The following is a 20,644-nucleotide window of genomic DNA, read 5'->3' on the forward strand; positions in this document are numbered from 1 at the left end:
AGAATGCTCAAACTACCACACAATTGCACTCATCTCACACGCTAGTAAAGTAATGCTCAAAATTCTCCGAGCCAGGCTTCAGCACTACGTGAACCGTGAACTTCCAGTTGTTCAAGCTGGTTTTAGAAAAGGCAGAGGAACCAAAGATCAAATTGCCAACATCTGCTGGATCATGGAAAAAGCAGGAGAGTTCCAGAAAAACATCTATTTCTGCTGTATTGACTATGCCAAAGCCTTTGACTGTGTGGATCACAATAAACTGTGGAAAATTCTGAAAGAGATGAGAATACCAGATCATCTGACCTGTCTCTTGAGAAACCTGTATGCAGGTCAGGAAGCAACAGTTAGAACTGAACATGGAACAACAGCTGGTTCCAAATAGGAAAAGGAGTACATCAAGGCTGTTTATTGTCACCCTGCTTATTTAACTTCTATGCAGAGTACATCATGAGAAACACTGGGCTGGAAGAAGCACAAGCTGGAATCAAGATTCCTGGGAGAAATATCACTAACCTCAGATATGCAGACGACACCACCCTTATGGCAGAAAGTGAAGAGGAACTAAAAAGCCTCCTGATAAAAGTGAAGGAAGAGAGTGAAAAAGTTGGCTTAAAGCTCAACATTCAGAAAACTAAGATCATGACATCTGGTCCCATCACTTTATGGCAAATAGATGGGGAAACAGTGGAAACAGTGTCAGACTTTATTTTTTTGGGCTCGAAAATCACTGCAGATGGTGAGTGCAGCCATGAAATTAAAAGACGCTTACTCCTTGGAAGCAAAGTTATGACCAACATAAATAGCATATTTAAAAGCATAGACATTACTTTGTCCATAAAGGTCCGTCTAATCAAGGCAATGGTTTTTCCAGTAGTTATGTATGGATGTGAGAGTTGGACGGTGAAGAAAGCTGAGCACCTGAAAAATTGATGCTTTTGAACTGTGGTGTTGGAGAAGACTCTTGAGAGTCCCTTGGACTGCAAGGAGATCCAACTAGCCCATCCTAAAGGAGATCAGTCCTGGGTGTTCGTTGGAAGGATTGATGTTGAAGTGGAAACTCCAATACTTTGGTCATCTGATGCGAAGAGCTGACTCATTGGAAAAGACCCTAATGCTGGGAAGGATTGGGGGCAGGAGGAGAAGGGGACGACAGAGGAAGGGATGGCTGGATGGCATCACTGACTCAATGAACATGAGTTTGGTGATGCACAAGGAGGCCTGATGTGCTGTAGTCCATGGGGTCGCAAAGAGTTGGACACGACTGAGTGACTGGACTGAACTGAACTGAACAAACAACTCAGGAAAGAAACTGCAAAAAAACACACTCATGGAGATTAAATAATACATTACTAAATAATGAGATTACTGAAGAAATAAGACGGGAAATCAAAAGATTCCTAGAAACAAATGACAATGAAAACACAACAACCTTGGCCTATTTACAGTAGGTCCTTTACCCAGTACATTATGTTGGGCCATCAGGAAGGTTAAAAGGCTTTTCAACAGGGCTTAGCGTTGCAGGGATGGGGAGTGCTGTGATTAAGTGTTAGGCTTTTAGTGAGCCTGTGCGTCTGAAACGTGAACTTCACAAGTGTTTCTCAGTGTTTTTTTTTTAACCCCTTAGGTGGGACTGGAGGACTGGATGACTGAATGGACTGGAATTGGGTATTTCCTTTCCTCCTAGTCAGTTCAGAATTAGTTTCCCCTGAAGGCAGACTTTGTTAAGGACAGAGTGCTCTGGTATTTCAAAATGGTTCCTTTTCCTCTTCCTCTGTCAGAAGGGAGAGGGGATTTTTCTCCAGTATTTACTTTGAGAAACTGGTTAGGCTCTTGGAGGTAAATCTCACAAAATTTTTGGGTACCCCTAGAGTTTTTAACCCTCAGGGTTAAAATAGAGAGGGAGATGGTGGGAGAAGGAATAGAACTACAGGGCTAAATATCCCCAAATGCATTTGTAGAAATACATTCAAATTTATTACCTGTCATGGTGAATGCAAGTGTACTAAATTCTTTAATTAGAAGACAAGCAGTAGCTGACTTAAGAAATTATCACTAAGCTTCTCATAAGAAACACCTAAAACATAAGGATTTTGAAAGTTGAGTAGAAAAAGACATACCAATCTAATACTGACTAAAAGAAAGCTGGTAAAGCTGGTATAACTGTACTGATATCAGATGAAATAGATTTTCAAACAAATTTTTTTCAGAATAGTAATTATTAGAGAGAAAGAAGGTCACTAGATAATGACAAAAGTTTAAATTTCCCTGGTAGAATGATGATTCTGAACTTCTCTGCTTTTAGAAATAGCCTCGAAATATACAGTGTAAAAATTCACGTCACTGTAAGGAAAAAAGGACATATCCACCACCACAATTGGATTTTTTTAGTACCTTTCTTAGTTATTAATAGATTAAAGAAGAAAAAAGAAAGTCTATTTAAATAGAAAGAAAGAATATTTGAATAGGTTAATAAACTTAACCCTCATTATCATCAGAGTCCCCTGGACCCAGATTTAGTTTACTAGTTTCTTTTTTGAACAATTATACTTGGATTTGTTGGATTGATGCTTTATGGCTTTCTTTCTGTCATAGAGGTCTTCTGAAGAACAGAAAATTTACTTTAAAATAGAAAATTAAAACTCCTTTTCTCTTATAGTGTATACCGTATGGGTCCTTTGGACCTTTTTATGAATCTAAGATGCTGTGGGTTCTTAAATCACTTTATCTGTGTATAAGTAGTTTTATCATCCTAGAATAATTTTTATCATCACTATTTAATTATTCCCAACTATATTAAGACTAAAATAAAATGAAAGGATGATGGAATCATCTGGAAAGATGTTATAGTAGTCAAGTCATTACTACTGCATTATCTTTGATTTTATTACATTACTTCAAGAGTTGCACATATTTTAAGAAAATATGAAGTCTGGAGGTACCATCTTTGTAGTCATTTTAGTTTTCATTGAACACAACTGAGAATTTAATAGTTTTCATTTTCTACATGTAATGGTACAAAAGTAGAAAAGTTGACAGAGGAAAGCATTTCAGCTATTAAATGGGTGAAATAATGGTCAACAGAGGCAGCAGACTCTAGGCCCTAATAATTATGGTGAACTTGATCATATGAGTGAAGTCTTAGACTGTGAGTCACTAAATAGCAATATCCTAGATGAATTTTCTTTGAACTCAAGAATTGATGAGTGACCAGTGTGTTTCTGCAGTATTTTGTGATAAGAAGTTGGACTCTTCAGTTTTGCTAAGAGAATATGTGACTTATTTTTGCATTACATATAATGTTGTACATGAACATTGACTTGATACAGCTTGTAATTGAAGAGTGTTGACTTAAAGTGTATATACAAAGGTGATAGGAAGTGAATATATGATTTAGGAAAGAAAGCAAAACATTGGCTGGGATCACTTTGATGTATATTTATAAATCTCAAAATGAATATTTACAACCAAGGAACAAATAATATGGCTGTCCTTCTCAGCAAGTTTATGGGACATCAAAATTTTAAAAAAGCACTGCAGATTCAAGAAGCAGCAGAAGTGATGATTATCTAGTAGAGATATAATTGAAGTCTGGAATCAGATTTTATAAAACTATATGTCCCAGATTCATGCATGTCAGTTGGTGACCAGTTTCATTCTTTTTTTATGTGTGTTTGTGTGTGTATGTGTGTGTGATGTGTGTGAGTGTATATATACACACGTTATGCATTTGTAGATATGTGTATATATCATACACATATCTGTACATACTAGGAAGTATAAAATAACAATACGGATTTTCTGTATTTAAATTTTGATTAAACTTTTCAGTTAATTTGCTTTTTTTACTATATCCTTTTAGTTTTCTGTAAATTATGTGCTGGGTGCTTAGTTGCTCAGTCATGTCCGACTCTTTGGGACCCATGGAGTACAGCCCACCGTGCTTCTCTGTCCATAGGATTTCCCAGGCAAGAATACTGGAGTGAGTTGCCATTTCCAGAAGTGGGTTCCTTCTCCAGGGGATCTTCTCAACCCAGAGATCAAACCTGCATCTCTCGCATTGGCAGGCAGATTCTTTACCACTGTGCCACCTGGGAAACCCCTGTGAATTATTTATAAAATGACCTAAATATTAAATAAAGTACAAAGATTCTATCAGCCCAGCTGATTAAGGGTCTTGATTATTCTTCCTGGCCTGCTGAGGGTTAATATATTGTACCTGTGTGGATCATTGCCCTCAGCAGTCAATGACTGTGCATCTCTTTCAAGTACACATGAAATATTCATGAAAATTAGCCATCTGCTTGGCTATAAAGCCTCCACACATTTCAAAGACTGAGTTCTGCGACTACAGGCAGTTAAGATACAAGTCATTTACAAAAGGTAATTAGAAAAAGTCCCCTACAGGGGGGAATTTAAAATAACTTCTAAATAACTTACAGCTCAACAAAGGAATCTTAATGTAAATTAGAACATATTCAGAATTAAATTCTAACAAAATACTTTAAAAGTTGTGTAGTGTAGTTAAGATTGTACTTTAAGAATGAATGCTCAAGATGAATAAGAATCCAATTTAAAAGAAAGACAAAAGTGATTACAGAATAAACTCAGAGTAGAAGGAAGAAACTGAAGATGAATATAAACTTATGACATGGAAAACACTCAGTAAGTACTAAGAATAATAAAGTCCAAAGCTGGTTCTTTGAAAGTCAGAAAGTCAAATTTCTGATTTATCAAGATTTATCAATGGTGAGGGAATAACTAAACACTATTCAGATTGAAAAAGCTGCCATAGGTATAAATTTCACAGAGATTAATTTGGTAAAATAACATTAAGAATAACTGATGTCAGTGAATTTGATATTTTAAGTGGACTAGGTAAACTATTGGAAAATAAAACTTAACCAAAACCAACTTAAAAACTTGAAAACTTTACTAGTCTTATAACAATGAAAACTCTTGGTCTCCATGACTGCAGAGGAATATTCTATTCACACGTTTCATGGAACAGATAATTCCAATCTTACATATATTATTTGATAAGTAATAAAGAAAGACCTTTTCTCAGCTTTTTTTGTGAGACTGCTGCTGCTAAGTCACTTCAGTCGAGTCCGACCCTGTGCGACCCCATAGACGGCAGGTCACCAGGCTCCCCTGTCCCTGGGATTCTCCAGGCAAGAACACTGGAGTGGGTTGCCATTTCCTTCTCCAATGCATGAAAGTGAAAAGTGAAAGGGAAGTTGCTCAGTTGTGTCCAACTTTCAGCGAACCTATGGACTCTAGCCTACCAGGCTCCTCCGTCCATGGGATTTTCCAGGCAAGAGTACTGGAGTGGGGTGCCATTGCCTTCTCCGTTTGCGAGACTAGGATAACACTACTACCACTGTGCAAGAGCAGTACAGGAAAGGAGAACAGATACATCTTCTGGTCTGAGATGGGCAGCTCCCCAGGACAGCGTCTACTCCATCTGGTGCTTTTTGGAGGTTAAGATGCAGATTGAGGCACCTGGAAATCCTTGCTTATCTTGACCTGATGTTTTGGTTCGATGGAAGAGATTAAAGCCTATTTGGAGTGGGAGCACAGAAGACCATGGTGCTTTGGATTGATAGCACATGTCCATAAACTGAAACAGTTCTGAAATGATGACTTTGTTCACTGTACAGTAATGTTCTACAAAATTGAGATATCTCATCTTTCACTGTACTGAGAAAAGTGCAGCTTAAAGCCACCTTTTCTCACCCATTAGATGAGCGGAACTAAGTGTGACTGTGCCAGGCCCTGGTGATAATGTAGAGCAATGCACTAGTGTATGGAGGTAGAAATACTTTGGAAAAACAGTTTAGTATTAACTTTTAAAGATCCTACACTTCACATGACCCAGCAACTACATTTCTGAGGGAAATGACTTAAAGCAGTGATCCCCCCAGACTGCGGTTGGGACCTCATCTAGCCATTCCAGAGATACAGATTGTTTTAAAGGATTCTAGCTGATAATACAACTTATATGCATTTTTTCTTAGCGCTTTTAACTTTACCGTCTTCTCTTTCACAGTTGCCCCCCGCCCCCCCCCCTTTTTTTTTGCTTCCTTACTTCAGGGAGGCACAAAGCTATGAATTGCCATAAAATAACTGTTTACACTACCCACGTTGAGAGTTTCAACTAGGATCCTTATTTTGGCAGTGTCCAGTTCTTTGTTTTCAGCATGATTTAAAGACAGTGTAGTTTTTATGGAATTGTTAAATGCTTCTTGATTACTATGTGATTTTTCAAGAGCTGATTCTAAAGGAGTTGAAAGAATTGGGAGACATTGCTGAAATATTCTAGCAATAAGTGATTTCACTTATACGTATATGAAATAAAAAAAGGGCAGGTAGTCTCATCTGTCTCATTGAGATAACATTTTCCAAAAAAATTTACTTTTAGTAACTAGTTGTCAGATATGTATTTTTGCTTCAACCAACTGTATGCTAATTATACTTGAAATTAAAAGTCAATCCAGAGGAAAACTTTTAAACTTAGTGTTTCATGGTTACAAGGAATTTAATAAAAATCAATTCTATTTGTATATATGTTTTGTTGCATAGAAGTGTGACAGAGTGATCAAAAGAAGATTTTTGAGCATAAAAGCTGATGGTACCAGGAAAAAATCACAGAGAAGTGTTATAGGAATATAACACTTCATAAAATTATTGATAAAGTAAATGATGTGGTATTTCTGTTGTTAAGCAAGGATTTGTGTGGTGTTTTAGACATGAATGATGTTGAGAATCAGTCACTGTGGTATGTAGGATCTGCTGGGTACATTGATAATGATATATATCAATTGTATTTTAAGGTGCCAGTGTTTATAGTGTCCTGCAGTCTTTGCAACTTTTATTTTTAAAAACTATGTATATTTATTTATTTTTGGCTGCACCAGGTCTTTGTTGCTGTGCACAAGTTTTCTCTAGTTGTGGGGAGCACGGACTGCTCTCCAGTTGGAGTGTGCGGGCTTTGCACTGCGGTGGCGGCTTCTCCTGTCGTGGGGTGGGGGCTGTAGCGCGTGGGCTTCCGTAGTTGCGGTGTGCAGGCTCCAGTTGTGGTACGCAGGCTTAGGGCCTTTACATAGCATCTATTTAAACTTATGAAAAATTTTAGATGTCAGTATAAAAGTATTCAAGGGAGGATATTGTCTTTTGAAATTCTGTGCAGCAGTAATAGAAACAAAACAAGTTGAAGACCACTCAATATTACCATATTAGATAATAGATCTCAAGGGGGATTTTAACACTCAGTGGGGAACATGCTGGAGTTTGAGCAGGCATTTTTCCTTGTCATGATGATTGAGGGGCTTTACTGTCATTTGATTATTGGGAGCCAAGGAAGCTAGATATCCTGCAGTGTACAACAAACAATATTATAGTTGCTTCCCATAAGTTTTCGAAAGTCTTACTGGACTAGTCCACAGCAAATGTAAATAAGTAGAAATTTACTACATAATACTCCTAAAGCATATTCAAAAGAAGGAATTTATTTTTTAAAAAAAAGCCCAAGAATTTTAAGAGAGGACCATTTTAGTAGGCAATATTTAAATGAAATAGATACTCTTTCAGAAGTGTTTAACAATGTATTATCTCTGTGCATTGTCTTCTTGGGGTATTACATTTTTAATTACTGCATGTTTAGTTGAAAAGAGTTTGCAGTACAGGAGCAATATAAATAATAAAAATATGTAACTTAGGACCAAATATTAAATTATCAGGAACTTAAAACTACAGAGATCTCACTGAATTTTATTATACTTTGTCAGTAAGAACAGTGTGATCATACTATTTAATATTGTAACGTGGTTCACATCTTCTACTCCGGATTCACGTTTCCTGATTGTTTTACTCCTGAACATTTTTTACTTGTTACGTAGGTTATTTATTATACTTATTTTTTACTGTCTTTTTGTCCCTTTTACTTAGAGACATACTGTAAGAGGAGAGATTGGAAGACAGAAAGAGCAGCCCTTTTGAGGCGTCTGGCTTATTAAAAAAAAGAGAAAATTGGTGGTAGCTGGATCAGGTAATTGTGTATGGGGATCAGGATTTTTTTAATTTATTTTTTTTATTTGTCTTTTGGGGCAGGAAATTAGGACTTATTGGTAGTCATGAGTAAGGAGGGAAAAATACAGGCTTTCATGAGTGCAGGTTCCGCCATTTGTTCTGTGGGCCACAATTAGAAATGTATTAGGTTGGTGCAAAAGTAATTGCGATTTTGCATTGTTGAACTTTGCCATTTTATATTGAAATACATTCTTAAATAAATGTGGTTATGTTATACATCATTTTAATATTCATTTCTAGCTTTATTTTTTTGTTTTGCTAATGACTTATTACTTGCTGTTTATGATTTTAGACTATAGATATAATGATAAGACAAAAAAGCAAATCCGAGTAGTTTTTAAATTTGAGTTCAAAATAAATAAATAAATAAATTTGAGTTCAAGATGGATCATACAGCAGCAGAGACAAATCACAACATCAACAGTGCCTTTGGCCCTGAAAAAGTTGACTTAAAACCTAACATTCAGAAAGCTAAGATCATGGCATCCGGTTCCATCACTTCATGGCAAATAGATGAGGAAACAATGCAAACAGGGACTTTATTTTTGGGGGCTCCAAAATCACTGCAGATGGTAACTGCAGCCATGAAATTAAAAGATGCTTGCTCCTTGGAAGAAAAGCTATGACCAACCAAGACAGCATATTAAAAAGCAGAGACATTATTTTGCTAACAAAGGTCCATCTAGTCAAAGCTATGGTTTATCCAGTAGTTATGTATGGATATGAGAGTTGGACTATAAAGAAAGCTGAGTTGATGCTTTTGAACTGTGGTGTTGGAGAAGACTCTTGAAAGTCTCTTGGACTTCATGGAGATCCAACCAGTCCATTGTAAAGGAGATCAGTCCTGAATATTCGTTGGAAGGACTGATGCTGAAGCTGAAACTCCAATACTTAGGCCACCTGATGTGAAGAACTGACTCACTGGAAAAGACCCTAATGCTGGGAAAGTTTGAAGTCAGGAGGAGACGGGGATGACAGAGAATGAGATGGTTGGATAGCATCATCGACTCAATGGACATGAGTTTGAGCAAGCTCCAAGTGTTGGTAATGGAAAGCGAAGCCTGGCGTGTTGCAGTCCGTGGGATCGCAGAGGGTCGGACATGACTGAGCGACTGAACGGAACTGAGTCCCCAAGTCGTGCTCGACTCTTTTGCAGTGGTCCCAGCCTCATTTATTGGAATGTGCCGACAGTGCCATCTTTGTCATAAGTCAAGCAGGTCTTTTCTGGACTTGCTGTTCTGTTCCTTTGCTCTGTTTCTCTATCTTTGAGTAAACATCACATTTTGTTATTTACTATAGCTTTATAATAATTTTATTTTAATATAAATTCTTCACCTTTTTCTTCTTCAAGCTTATTTATTGGGCTTTTGCATATCTACTTTGTCAACTCCTAAGAAGCATTAGGATTTTGATTGGTACCACATTGAATCTATTAATTTGGAGAGAATTTACATCTTTTAGTACGGAGTCTTCCAACACACGATGAACACAATATATTCCTCCGTTCATTTTATTGTCGTTGTGCCACTAGGTCATGTCCGACTCTTTGCGACCCCATGGACTGTAGCCCCCCAGGTCCCTCTGTCCATGGATTTCCCAGGCAGGAGACTGGAGTGGGTTGACATTTCCTTCTCCAGGGAATCTTCCTGACCCAGGGATCAAACCTGGGTCTCTTGCTTGGCAGGTGGATTCTTTACCAATGAGTCACCAGAGAAGCCCCTCCACTTATTTAGGACTTGTTTAATTTAGACTTTGTAAGTTTTTTTTAACCAGTTATTCATTTTTGGTCATGTGAGGTCTTCTTGTGACATGCACTTCTCTCTAGTTGTGGCGTGTGGGCTCCGAGGTGTATGTGCTCTGTGGTTTACAGCGCACGGCTCTCTAGTTGAGGCGCCTAGCCCTTAGCTGTCCCACAGCATGTGGGATCCTAGGTCCCCAACCTGGGATTTAACCCACGTTTCCAGCATCGGAAGGTGGATTCTTAACCAGGGGACCATCAGGGACGTCTTTTTGTATGTTTTTGTGTCAAGATCCTTGGCTCTTTTATTTTTGAATGTTAATGTAAATGATATCTTTTTAAAAAATTCTTTTTCTAGTGTATAGAAAGACAGTTGACTTCTGTATATTGAACCTGTATCCAGCTTATTTTTATGATTTGTAAATTCTTTTGAGTATTCCTCATGTATAATTCGGAGAAGGTAATAGCCCCCCACTCCAGTACTCTTGCCTGGAAAATCAGTCCCATGGATGGAGGAGCCTGGTAGGCTGCAGTCCACGGGGTCGCTAAGAGTTGGACACAACTGAGCGACTTCACTTTCACTTTTCACTTTCATGCATTGGAGAAGGAAATGGCAACCCACTCCAGTGTTCTTGCCTGGAGAATCCCAGGGACGGGGGAACCTGGTGGGCTGCCGTCTGTGGGGTAGCACAGAGTCTGACACGACTGAAGTGACTTAGCAGCAGCAGCATGTATAATTAACTCATCTGCTAATAATGACAGTTTTATTTTTTTCTTATGATCTTTGTAATTAAAATTTTTCTTATTACACAGACTAATACACCTATTTACATTTGTAGAAATGATAAAGAATACACTGCCTCATTCTTGATAATTGGGAGGAAGTTTTTGACCATTAAAGGCTTATAGGTATTTTGTATTTACTCTTTAACAAATGAAGAAAGATTCTTTTGTTCTTAGTTTGCTATGAATTCTTAATAATGAGTGTGTTGATTACAGAGGACAAAAAAAGCATAATAAAAGAGAAATATTGATAAACTGGATTTCATTAAAATTGAAAACTCATCAATTATCAAGAAATAAGCCACAGATAGGGGAAAATATTTCCAAATAATTTTTCTGAAAAAGGACTTTTATTTAAGATATAACTCTTACAACCGATTAAGAATCGAATAAATTACACAGCAAAAGATTTGAATAGACATTTCAGTCAACTGTGTGAATGGCTATTAAGCATCTTGAAAAGGTGCTAATAACCTCATTGTTGTTGTTAAGTTGCTAAGTACTGTTCATCTTGTGACCCCGTGGAGTGCAGCATACCAGGCTTCCCGGTCATTCACTATTGCCCAGAGTTTGCTCAAGCTCATGTCCATTGAGATGGCGATGCCATCCAACCATCTCATCCTCTGTCTTCCCCTTTTCCTTCTGCCCTCAGTCTTTCCCAGCATGAGTCTTTTCCAAAAAATAAGGAGTCTTTTCCAGTGAGTCAGCTCTTCATATCAGTATTGGAACTTCATCTTCAGCATCAGTCCTTCCAGTGAATATTCAGAATTGATTTCCTTTTAGGATTAACTGGTTTGATCTCCTTGCTGTTCAGAGGATTCTCAAGAATCTTCCCCAGCGCCACAGTTCAAAAGCATAAATTCTTCAGTGCTCAGCCTTTTATGGTCCAGCTCTCACATCCGTACATGACTACTAGAAAAACCAATAGCTTTAACTATATGAACCTTTATAGCAAAGTAATGTCTCTGCTTTTTATTTATTTATTTATTTTTAAATTTTATTTTATTTTGAAACTTTACATAATTATATTAGTTTTGCCAAATATCAAAATGAATCCACCACAGGTATACATGTGTTCCCCATCCTGAACCCTCCTCCCTCCTCCCTCCCAATACCATCCCTCTGGGTTGTCCCAGTGCACTAGCCCCAAGCATCCAGTATCGTGCATCGAACCTGGACTGGCAGCTCGTTTCATACATGATATTTTACATGTTTCAATGCCATTCTCCCAAATCTTCCCACCTTCTCCCTCTCCCACAGAGTCCATAAGACTGTTCTATACATCAGTGTCTCTTTTGCTGTCTCGTACACAGGGTTATTGTTACCATCTTTCTAAATTCCATATATATGCGTTAGTATACTGTATTGGTGTTTTTCTTTCTGGCTTATTTCACTCTGTATAATAGGCTCCAGTTTTATCCACCTCATTAGAACTGATTCAAATGTATTCTTTTTAATGGCTGAGTAATACTCCCATCATGTATATGTACCATAGCTTTCTTATCCATTCATCTGCTGTTGGACATCTAGGTTGCTTCCATGTCCTGGCTATTATAAACAGTGCTGCGATGAACATTGGGGTACACGTGTCTCTTTCCCTTCTGGTTTCCTCAGTGTGTATGCCCAGCAGTGGGATTGCTGGATCATAAGGCAGTTCTATTTCCAGTTTCTTAAGGAATCTCCACACTGTTCTCCATAGTGGCTGTACTAGTTTGCATTCCCACCAACAGTGTAAGAGGGTTCCCTTTTCTCCACACCCTCTCCAGCATTTATTGCTTGTAGACTTTTGGATCGCAGCCATTCTGACTGGTGTGAAATGGTACCTCATAGTGGTTTTGATTTGCATTTCTCTGATAATGAGTGATGTTGAGCATCTTTTCATGTGTTTGTTAGCCATCTGTATGTCTTCTTTGGAGAAATGTCTATTTAGTTCTTTGGCCCATTTTTTGATTGGGTCATTTATTTAATATGCTGTCTAGGAAATGACCCTGATGCTGGGAGGGATTGGAGGCAGGAGGAGAAGGGGACGACAGAGGATGAGATGGCTGGATGGCATCACTGACTTGATGGACGTGAGTTTGGGTAAACTCCGGGAGTTAGTGATGGACAAGGAGGCCTGGCGTGCTGCAATTCACGGGGTCGCAGAGTCGGACACGACTGAGCGACTGAACTGAACTGAGGTTTGTCATATTTGTCATTAAAAAAAAATTAGTCACCCATTTCTGTCCGACTCTTTGGAACCCCATGGACTGTAGCTTGCCAGGCTTCTCTGTCCATGGAATTCTCCAGATAAGAATACTGGAGTGGATAGCCTTTCCCTTCTCCAGGGGATCTTCCTGACCCAGGGATTGAACCCTGGTCTCCCACATTGCAGGCAGATTCTTTACCATCTGAGCTACCAGGGAAGCCACATTAGTCATTTGGGAAATGCAAATTTAAAACCACAATAAACACATCATATCACTAAAATGGCTATGATAAAAAGGCAGACTAGTGTCCTTGTAGGACAACAGAGACCCTTATGCATTGGTAAGAATGCAAAGTGGTGCAGCCACCATGGAAAGCAGTGGCAGATTGTTTTTTTTTTTTTCCCTTCCCTGTTTCAAATTAAATAGAAATTTACAATATAGCTTAGCAGTTCCACGCTACCCAAGTGAATCTTTGGGTGAAAGTGAAAAAATTTCTCTACACAAAGACTTGAATGCAGATGTGTTCACCGTAGTATTTTTCATAATAGCCAAAGAGTAGAAATAGTGCAGATGTCCATCAATGAATGAATGGATAATCAAAATATCTGTCTCTACAATGAATACTCTTTGGTAATAAAAAGACAAAAGATACTGATTCATCTTTATATTATGGATGAACCTGAAAAACACTATGTGGTATGAAAGAAAGAAGTGGAAGACTATATATTGTATGAGTTTTATTTATATGAAATGTCCAGAGAATGCAGAGTCATAGGAAAATAAATATATTAGTTTGGGACTAGAGGTGAGAACAGGGAGTGACTGTATATGAGTATGCTGCTGCTAAGTCACTTCAGTCGTGTCTGACTCTGTGCGACCCCATAGACAGCAGCCCACCAGGCTCCCCTGTCCCTGGGATTCTCCAGACAAGAACACTGGAGTGGGTTGCCATTTCCTTCTCCAATGCATGAAAGTGAAAAGTGAAAGTGAAGTTGCTCAGTCGTGTCCGACCCTCAGCGACCCCGTGGACTGCAGCCTTCCAGGTGCCTCCGTCCATGGGATTTTCCAGGCAAGAGTACTGGAGTGGGGTACCATTGCCTTCTCTGTATATGAATATGAGGAATCGTTTTTGTGATAATGAAAATGTTCTAAAACTAGGTTGTGGTGATAGTTGTACAATTCTCTAAATTTACTAAAAAAAATACTGAATTGTGTATTTTAAATGACTGAATTTTAAGTAAATTATAACATCAATGAAGGTGTTAAGGAATGAGTGTTGAATTCTGTCAGCTAATTTTCTACTGAAAATTTATATGATTTTCATCTTTCTTAATTTCTTAAATTAAAAAATCTAATGTTAAACCAGTCTTAAATCTTGGCCTGAGTATAAATTGGTCTTAATACATGTATGTTACTAGTAGGTATGATATGCTGATATTTTGTTTAGGATTTTTTGAGACATTATGAGAAAAGTTGGTCTGTCATTGTTTTTCTTATGATGTTCTTGTCAAGTTTTTGTTTCACTCTTCTTCATATCATCATTTAAGACTGATGATAAATGTTTTTCATTATATTTTTGGAATAGTTTACTTTTGCAGCCATATGGGCATGCAGTTTTCTCTGTAGGAAAGTTTTTACATATTCAATTTTTAAAATATTTGTGTTTTCAGATTTTGTTTCTTTGTCAATTTTAATAAGTTGTGTTTTCCTAGGAATTTGTTCATTTCATGTCATTTTTCAAATTCATGGAGTCAGAATTGTTAATAGTTTTATTGTCTGTGAAATCCTTAGTATTACTGTCCTTTTCATTCTCAATTGAGACTTGTGCCTTCTCTGATTATCTGTGATCCATCTTGCTAAAAGGTCTGTTATTTATTTTAGTTTTTTTCGAAAGCTGACTGTTTTGATTTTTCTCTCATACATTTGTTTTCTATTAAAAGTTTTTTGCTCCAGTTTTTGCTATTTCTTTTCTCCTACTTTGGGATTTTTTTCCTATTTTTTATTTTTTGATAGGAATATTTGACTGCTTTATCAGTTATTGTCAAAGAGCTATTAAAGTCCACTGTAGTTGTAGGTGTGACAGTTTTTTCATTTTAGTTCTGTGAATTTTTGCTTTATTTTGGGTTTTTTATGTATGCCATTTTAGAATTTTTACCTCTTTTGTGATGGATCATCATGTTTATTATTATAAAAAAAACCCTCTTGTTGAACGATATTTCTTGCCTTACTTCTCTTTTGTCAGAGATGAAAATAACTTTACAAGTTTTCTTTTGGTTAGTGTTTGCATGTTTTTTACACTTTTACTTTAGCCAGTCAGTACCCTTATATTTTAAGAATATCTCTTATAAGCAATATAAAGTAAGTTTTAAAACGCTACTCTCATAGTCTGCCTGAAGTGAATTCCCTGTAGTGCTTCTTTTAGCGTGGGCCTGCTGGTGTGTTTGAGGAGGTGTCTGTGAGTTGGCGTGTAAAATGTTTTTATTCATCATCATTTTGAAGGATAGGTTTGATTAGATTGGAATTCTAGATTGGCAGTTAGTTTCTTTCCCCATTTCATTTTCTGTCTCACACAGTTGTGTGGATAAAGCTGCATTCCATAATCAGACACATCTTCTATACTTCTCTGCTGGGACTGGTGTGCAGTTAAATGGGCTACATATGTCAAGAGAAAACCTTGATTCCCTTTAGCTCCTGGCATGGTTTCTAGCAGCTTTGTCTTTTTAACCTGAGTGTGGTTTTCAAGCATGCTGCATGGTCACAGGATCAGGATGTTGGTAAGACCCCCCAACTGGAGCTCTAGTTAGTGTGTTAGAGGGTACCCTAGTGGTGCCCTGGGGTCCGAGGACATGACGGATCCCATGATTCAGTTACGAGGGCTCCTTCAAGACTGCTTCCTCAGAGTCCCTATCTGTCCCATCAACTTTTACTTCATGGCTTTGGCTCCTCTTCTGTCTATTCCCTTCCCTCATATCATACTACATTTAGCTACTTATTAGCCAATATGTGTTACCTAACATGCACTGGGCAACATTTTATATTCTCAATTTAAAATTGTATTTTTCATGTTACATGATAGTAAATTGAACCATTATTTCTTTAACAAATATATCCTACTAGTTTAGAATTCCTTTGGCACTACTAACATTTTTCTTTGATGCTAAATTTTAATTCTTCATGGAAAAAATTAACTATGAAGACATATATCAGACATCCACAAAACAAGACTACCATGTTAGTCTTTATTTAGTCACTAAGTCATATCCGACTCTTGTGACCTCATGGACTATAGCCTGTTAGGCTCCTCTGTCCATGGGATTTTCCAGGCAAGAATACTGGAGTGGGTTGCCATTTCCTTCTCCAGGGTATCTTCCAGACCCAGGAATTGAACCCAGGTCTCTTGTATTGCAGGCGGATTCTTTACCGACTGAGCTATGAGGGGAAGCCCCACCATATTGAGTTCCTACCACTTAACTTAAGCAGGACAATATTACAAATGAGATTGAAGTTCTCTTTGTCTATTGCCAGTCATATCTCTCTCCCTTCTCCCCAGACTTCACCATCAGTTGAATTTGGAATTTATCATTTTCATGCATATTTTATGTCCCTACATAACATTCTTCTTTTAAAAACTTATTTAAATGATTATCATCTTGTGGATCTTTCAGTAATTATATATAATGATAGATATATATTGTACTTACATAATGATAAATTCTTCACCATTGTTAGATTTATCCATATTTATACTCTGATTCCTTCATTTTCATGCTGCACACATAACATTTTGTTGTATAAATATGTCTCACTTTAATGAATTTGAGTCAGTTGCAGTGAGGTGAGTGAACCAAGAGCATGTTATACAGAGTAAAGGCAGAAAGAGAAACAAATATTGTATATTAAAGCATATATATGGAATCTAGAAAACCAGTACTGATGACCCTATTTGCAAGGAAGGAATGGAGGCATAGACGTAGAGAAGGGACTTGTGGACACAGCGGGGGAAGGAGAAGGTGGGATGAATTGAGGAAGTAGCATAGACATATATGCACTACCGTGTGTAAAATAACTGGCTGGTGAGAAGCCGCCATGTAACACAGGGAGCTTAGCCTGGGGCTCTGTGATGACTGAGAGGGGTAGGATGGGAGAGGTGTGAGGGATGGGGGGGTGGGAGGGAGGCCCCAGAAGGAGGGGATGTGGGTTCTAGGATATGGGTTTTATCACCTGCAGTTTTCAGTTCCACAGGAAGTCTATGGGCTCAGAATGTGTCAGCTTCAGCTGCTACTTGCTTGTTGCATCTAGTCCTGATCAACTCATAATTGGCTCCTACGAGAGTAGGTAGCTGAGTTAGGTACCTTCTATGCTGTAATTTTACTTTGTTTTTTATTTGTCTATTTATTTAAATGAGGACCTACCTTTTCTCAGAGGGTTTAATTTTACTAAAAAGAATGTCTTTGTTGAGCCACAAAGGAAACGATCCCTTGAAAATGAAGTGAAAGTTGCTCAGTCATGTCTCACTCTTTGTGACCCCATGGACTCTATAGTCCATGGAATTCTCCAGGCCAGAATACTGGAGTGGTAGCTTTTCCCTTCCCAGGGGATCTTCCCAACCCAGGAATTGAACCAGGGTCTCCTGGATTGCAGGTGGATTCTTTGCCAACTGAACTATGAGAGAAGCCCCAAATGATCCCTTAAGGAAGTAATTATGTTTATTAACTGTTCCAAAGTTACGATTCTGTGGTAAACTCATAATTATGAAATTGTCAGTTTGTATATATTTTCAAGTCAGTGATTCTCAGATGTGATCTGCAGTCACCAAGTCAGGCATCCATAAAATAACAGTGGTTTTCATAGCAGTAAGGTGTGATTTGCACGTTTCATTGGGTTGGCATTTGCACTGGTGGGGCAGAAGCAGTGGTGGATAGAACTGCCAGCATCTTGTCAGGAACCAAGAAAGTGGCATCAATCTGTAGTCATTTATGTTGACATGAATGGATTTATTTGTATTCAGTGGAAAAATAATTTAAAATTTTAATTGGGTTCATTTTCTAATACAATACTATGGATAGATACATGTATAATCTTAACAGTACCTCTTCCTCTAAGAGTATAAAGGGGTCCTGATATGAGAGTTTGGGACGCATTCCTTTCAGTGCTTGGTAGATGTATAGACAAGCAAGTATTTTGTTCAATCTGATGCTGATTTTTGGGAAGAAAAGCTTAGAGAATATGATTCCTTTGATAGATAAATCCAGTCTATCTTCAAGTTTGATGTGTATCTTATGTAAATGTTCAATTCATTGCCTTAAAGTTTTAACTAGGTTATATTCGTAAATAAAATACTTTGCAGGTGCTGATCTTAAGGAAAGAGCCAAAATGAGTTCCAGTGAAGTTGGTCCTTTTGTCTCCAAAATAAGAGCAATGATTAATGAAATTGGTAAGTACAATTAAATTGTTCTTTTAGCATGGTTAAAGTGACCTTAAATATTGGATTTTAAAAGTTGCACACTGTTTTTAAGTATTGTGAAGTGAAAGTTGCTCAGTCTTGTCCGACTCTTTGCGACCCCATGGACTGTATAGTTCATGGAATTCTCTAGGCCAGAATACTGGAGTGGGTAGCCTTTCCCTTCTCCAGGGGATCTTCCCATCTTATGTATAAGCTTTGGCTAAAATATTTACGTAATTAGATAATCACGGTGTATAGCTGGTTGTAAAACAGAATGTATGTTTATGTTTAATTTGAAAAATTGTGAAAAATATTTTGTTATTAAACCTGCCTCATATTTATGATGATGTTACTTATGGAGGTAATTATTAGAAAACAGAATAATTTGGCATAAGCGTTTGAGATAAGTATATTTCTTAAATAATTGGATTCACAGACATACAGATTTGGATTTATTTTTTGTGTAAGTGGGATTATACTGTTTCTTTAGAATTACAGTCTTCTTTGTAAGGTTTATATTTTAGTACATATAAATTTGCTTTTATTATTATTATTAATACCTTTTTTGAACATTGGATGTTTTTGTTGTTTTGGCTTTTTTGTTTTCATGTTTTTTTAAACTGCTTTTGTTGTTTTTATAATAAAATAGTAATTCCTTTGTACAGATTCTTTTAGAACGTTAGTATATATAAGATAGATTTCTAAATATGGTATTGCAGTTCTAAGTATCATGTGTTCATTTTACATTTTAATAAATACTACCAGATTAATTGCAAAAAGATTATAATAATTTATATTCCATCAATTATATGACAGGACCTGTTTCTTCATGTTCTTGCAGCATTTAATGTTGCTACTTTTTTAGTTTGCCAAAGTTAAAAAAAAATAGATCTTAACATTTTAATTTGCACTTTCCCAGATGCTAGTGTAATGTTATATCTTTTCAAATTAAAGTTGCCTTTCCGCTTCTGTAGATTGCCTTTTCACATTCTTCATCTCCTTTTCTATAGCATCATTTAATAACTATTTACTTAAAAGCCAGTTTTGTATTGATCTTTTGTTGTTAAATGTATTACAGGTATTGTCTCTTAATATCCCACCCTAATTCAATTCCAGGAGCTTTATATACCTAGAGGGTAGTAAGTTCTCTTCATTATTATTATTTTTTTTTTTCTGAAGATTTCTTTGCTAATCCTCACACCTCAGTTCTTCCAAATGAATTTAGGATTCGTTTTTAGGATTAATTTTAAAGGGAAGAGGAAAAATAGTCTCATGAGCCTGTGATTGGAATTTCTGTAAATATTGTTTAAAAGAATTAACATTTTTATGATACAGAATCTTTCCATTCGTCATGTGCGTGTCTCATCATTCATGTTTTAATGTTCTTTAAGAAAGTTTTCTTCACATTGGCTTCAGTCTTGTATCTTTTTTCTCCTCTCAGATTTATCCTTATTTTATAGCACTTACTCCTTTGAATGGAATCTTTTCCTGATATTTCTGTTGAAGTCTGGTTATTGTTGTAGGTCTGTAGGAAATTTGTTAAATTTTATGTGCTTGCTTGGATCATGCTAGCTTATTACTTGTATTATTGTTATTTCTCAATTTTCTTGTGTTTTCCAGAAAGCAAAACAGTTCCTTGTATATAAATAATGCTGTTTTTATCTTTTCCTTTTCCAACATTTTAATCTTAACACTTTTCATATATTTTCACATTGGCTAAGGCTTTTGATGCAATATTCAGTTGTTGAAGTGATCATCTTCATCCCGTTATTTGAGTATGATGAATGCATTTAATATTTTGCCAGTAGTTATCAAGTTCAGAGAGTTTTCTTATATTTCATCTCATTTTGGAGTATATTACCCTTCTAGTCAAGAATAAGGGTTAAAATCTGTCAGATGCCTTTTTGGTATGTGTCAAGATGGTATCTATTAGAATTTGTCTCAGCTTTTATTGTACTAAATTGTATTACTAGCATTACTGATGCTACACTGGCCTTATGTTACCAGAATAAATACTACCTGGTCATTGTGGTTAGTGGTTATGGTGGTTTTTAATATATATCACTGGATTTAATTTTATGTTTTGATAAAAGCATAAATGAGATGGAATCTTCTAATTATGTGTTTTGTGTTTTTCTTTCTGATTCGCTCTCATGGTTTTACAACCTTCATAGAAAAAAGTGAAAAGTTTTTCATCTTCTTCCGTGCTATCTAGGGAAATCATCTGTTACTGAAAGAGTAGTAGAATTTGACCATGTGACATCTTTGGGTTTTGTTATTGTTGTTTACCTTTTGTTTTTAGAGCTAAGTTTTAAAATATACATGTTTTGATTTCTAAAATAGTTCTTGTTGCCTTCCTACCTTTTGTTTATCCCTTGGCAGTTTTATTAGATGCTCTCCTCT

The 20,644-nt window shown here is 36.8% G+C and overlaps 1 protein-coding gene across 3 annotated transcripts in view; it reads left to right on the forward strand.

Annotated features, from left to right (window-relative positions):
• The window catches only part of AUH (AU RNA binding methylglutaconyl-CoA hydratase), a 184,612-nt gene that overhangs the window by 45,217 nt on the left and 118,751 nt on the right, over nucleotides 1-20,644 (forward strand). For 2 of the 3 annotated variants that reach the window (XM_027550355.1, XM_027550357.1), the window contains one exon: nucleotides 18,146-18,232. The exons of the other annotated variant lie outside the window; for it this stretch is intronic. In XM_027550355.1, coding sequence (XP_027406156.1) covers nucleotides 18,146-18,232 — 87 coding nt within the window. The remainder of the gene's footprint in view (nucleotides 1-18,145; nucleotides 18,233-20,644) is intronic. 3 annotated transcript variants of the gene reach the window in all.

This window comes from Bos indicus x Bos taurus, chromosome 8 (genome assembly GCF_003369695.1).
Source record: "Bos indicus x Bos taurus breed Angus x Brahman F1 hybrid chromosome 8, Bos_hybrid_MaternalHap_v2.0, whole genome shotgun sequence".
Lineage (NCBI taxonomy): Eukaryota > Metazoa > Chordata > Mammalia > Artiodactyla > Bovidae > Bos > Bos indicus x Bos taurus.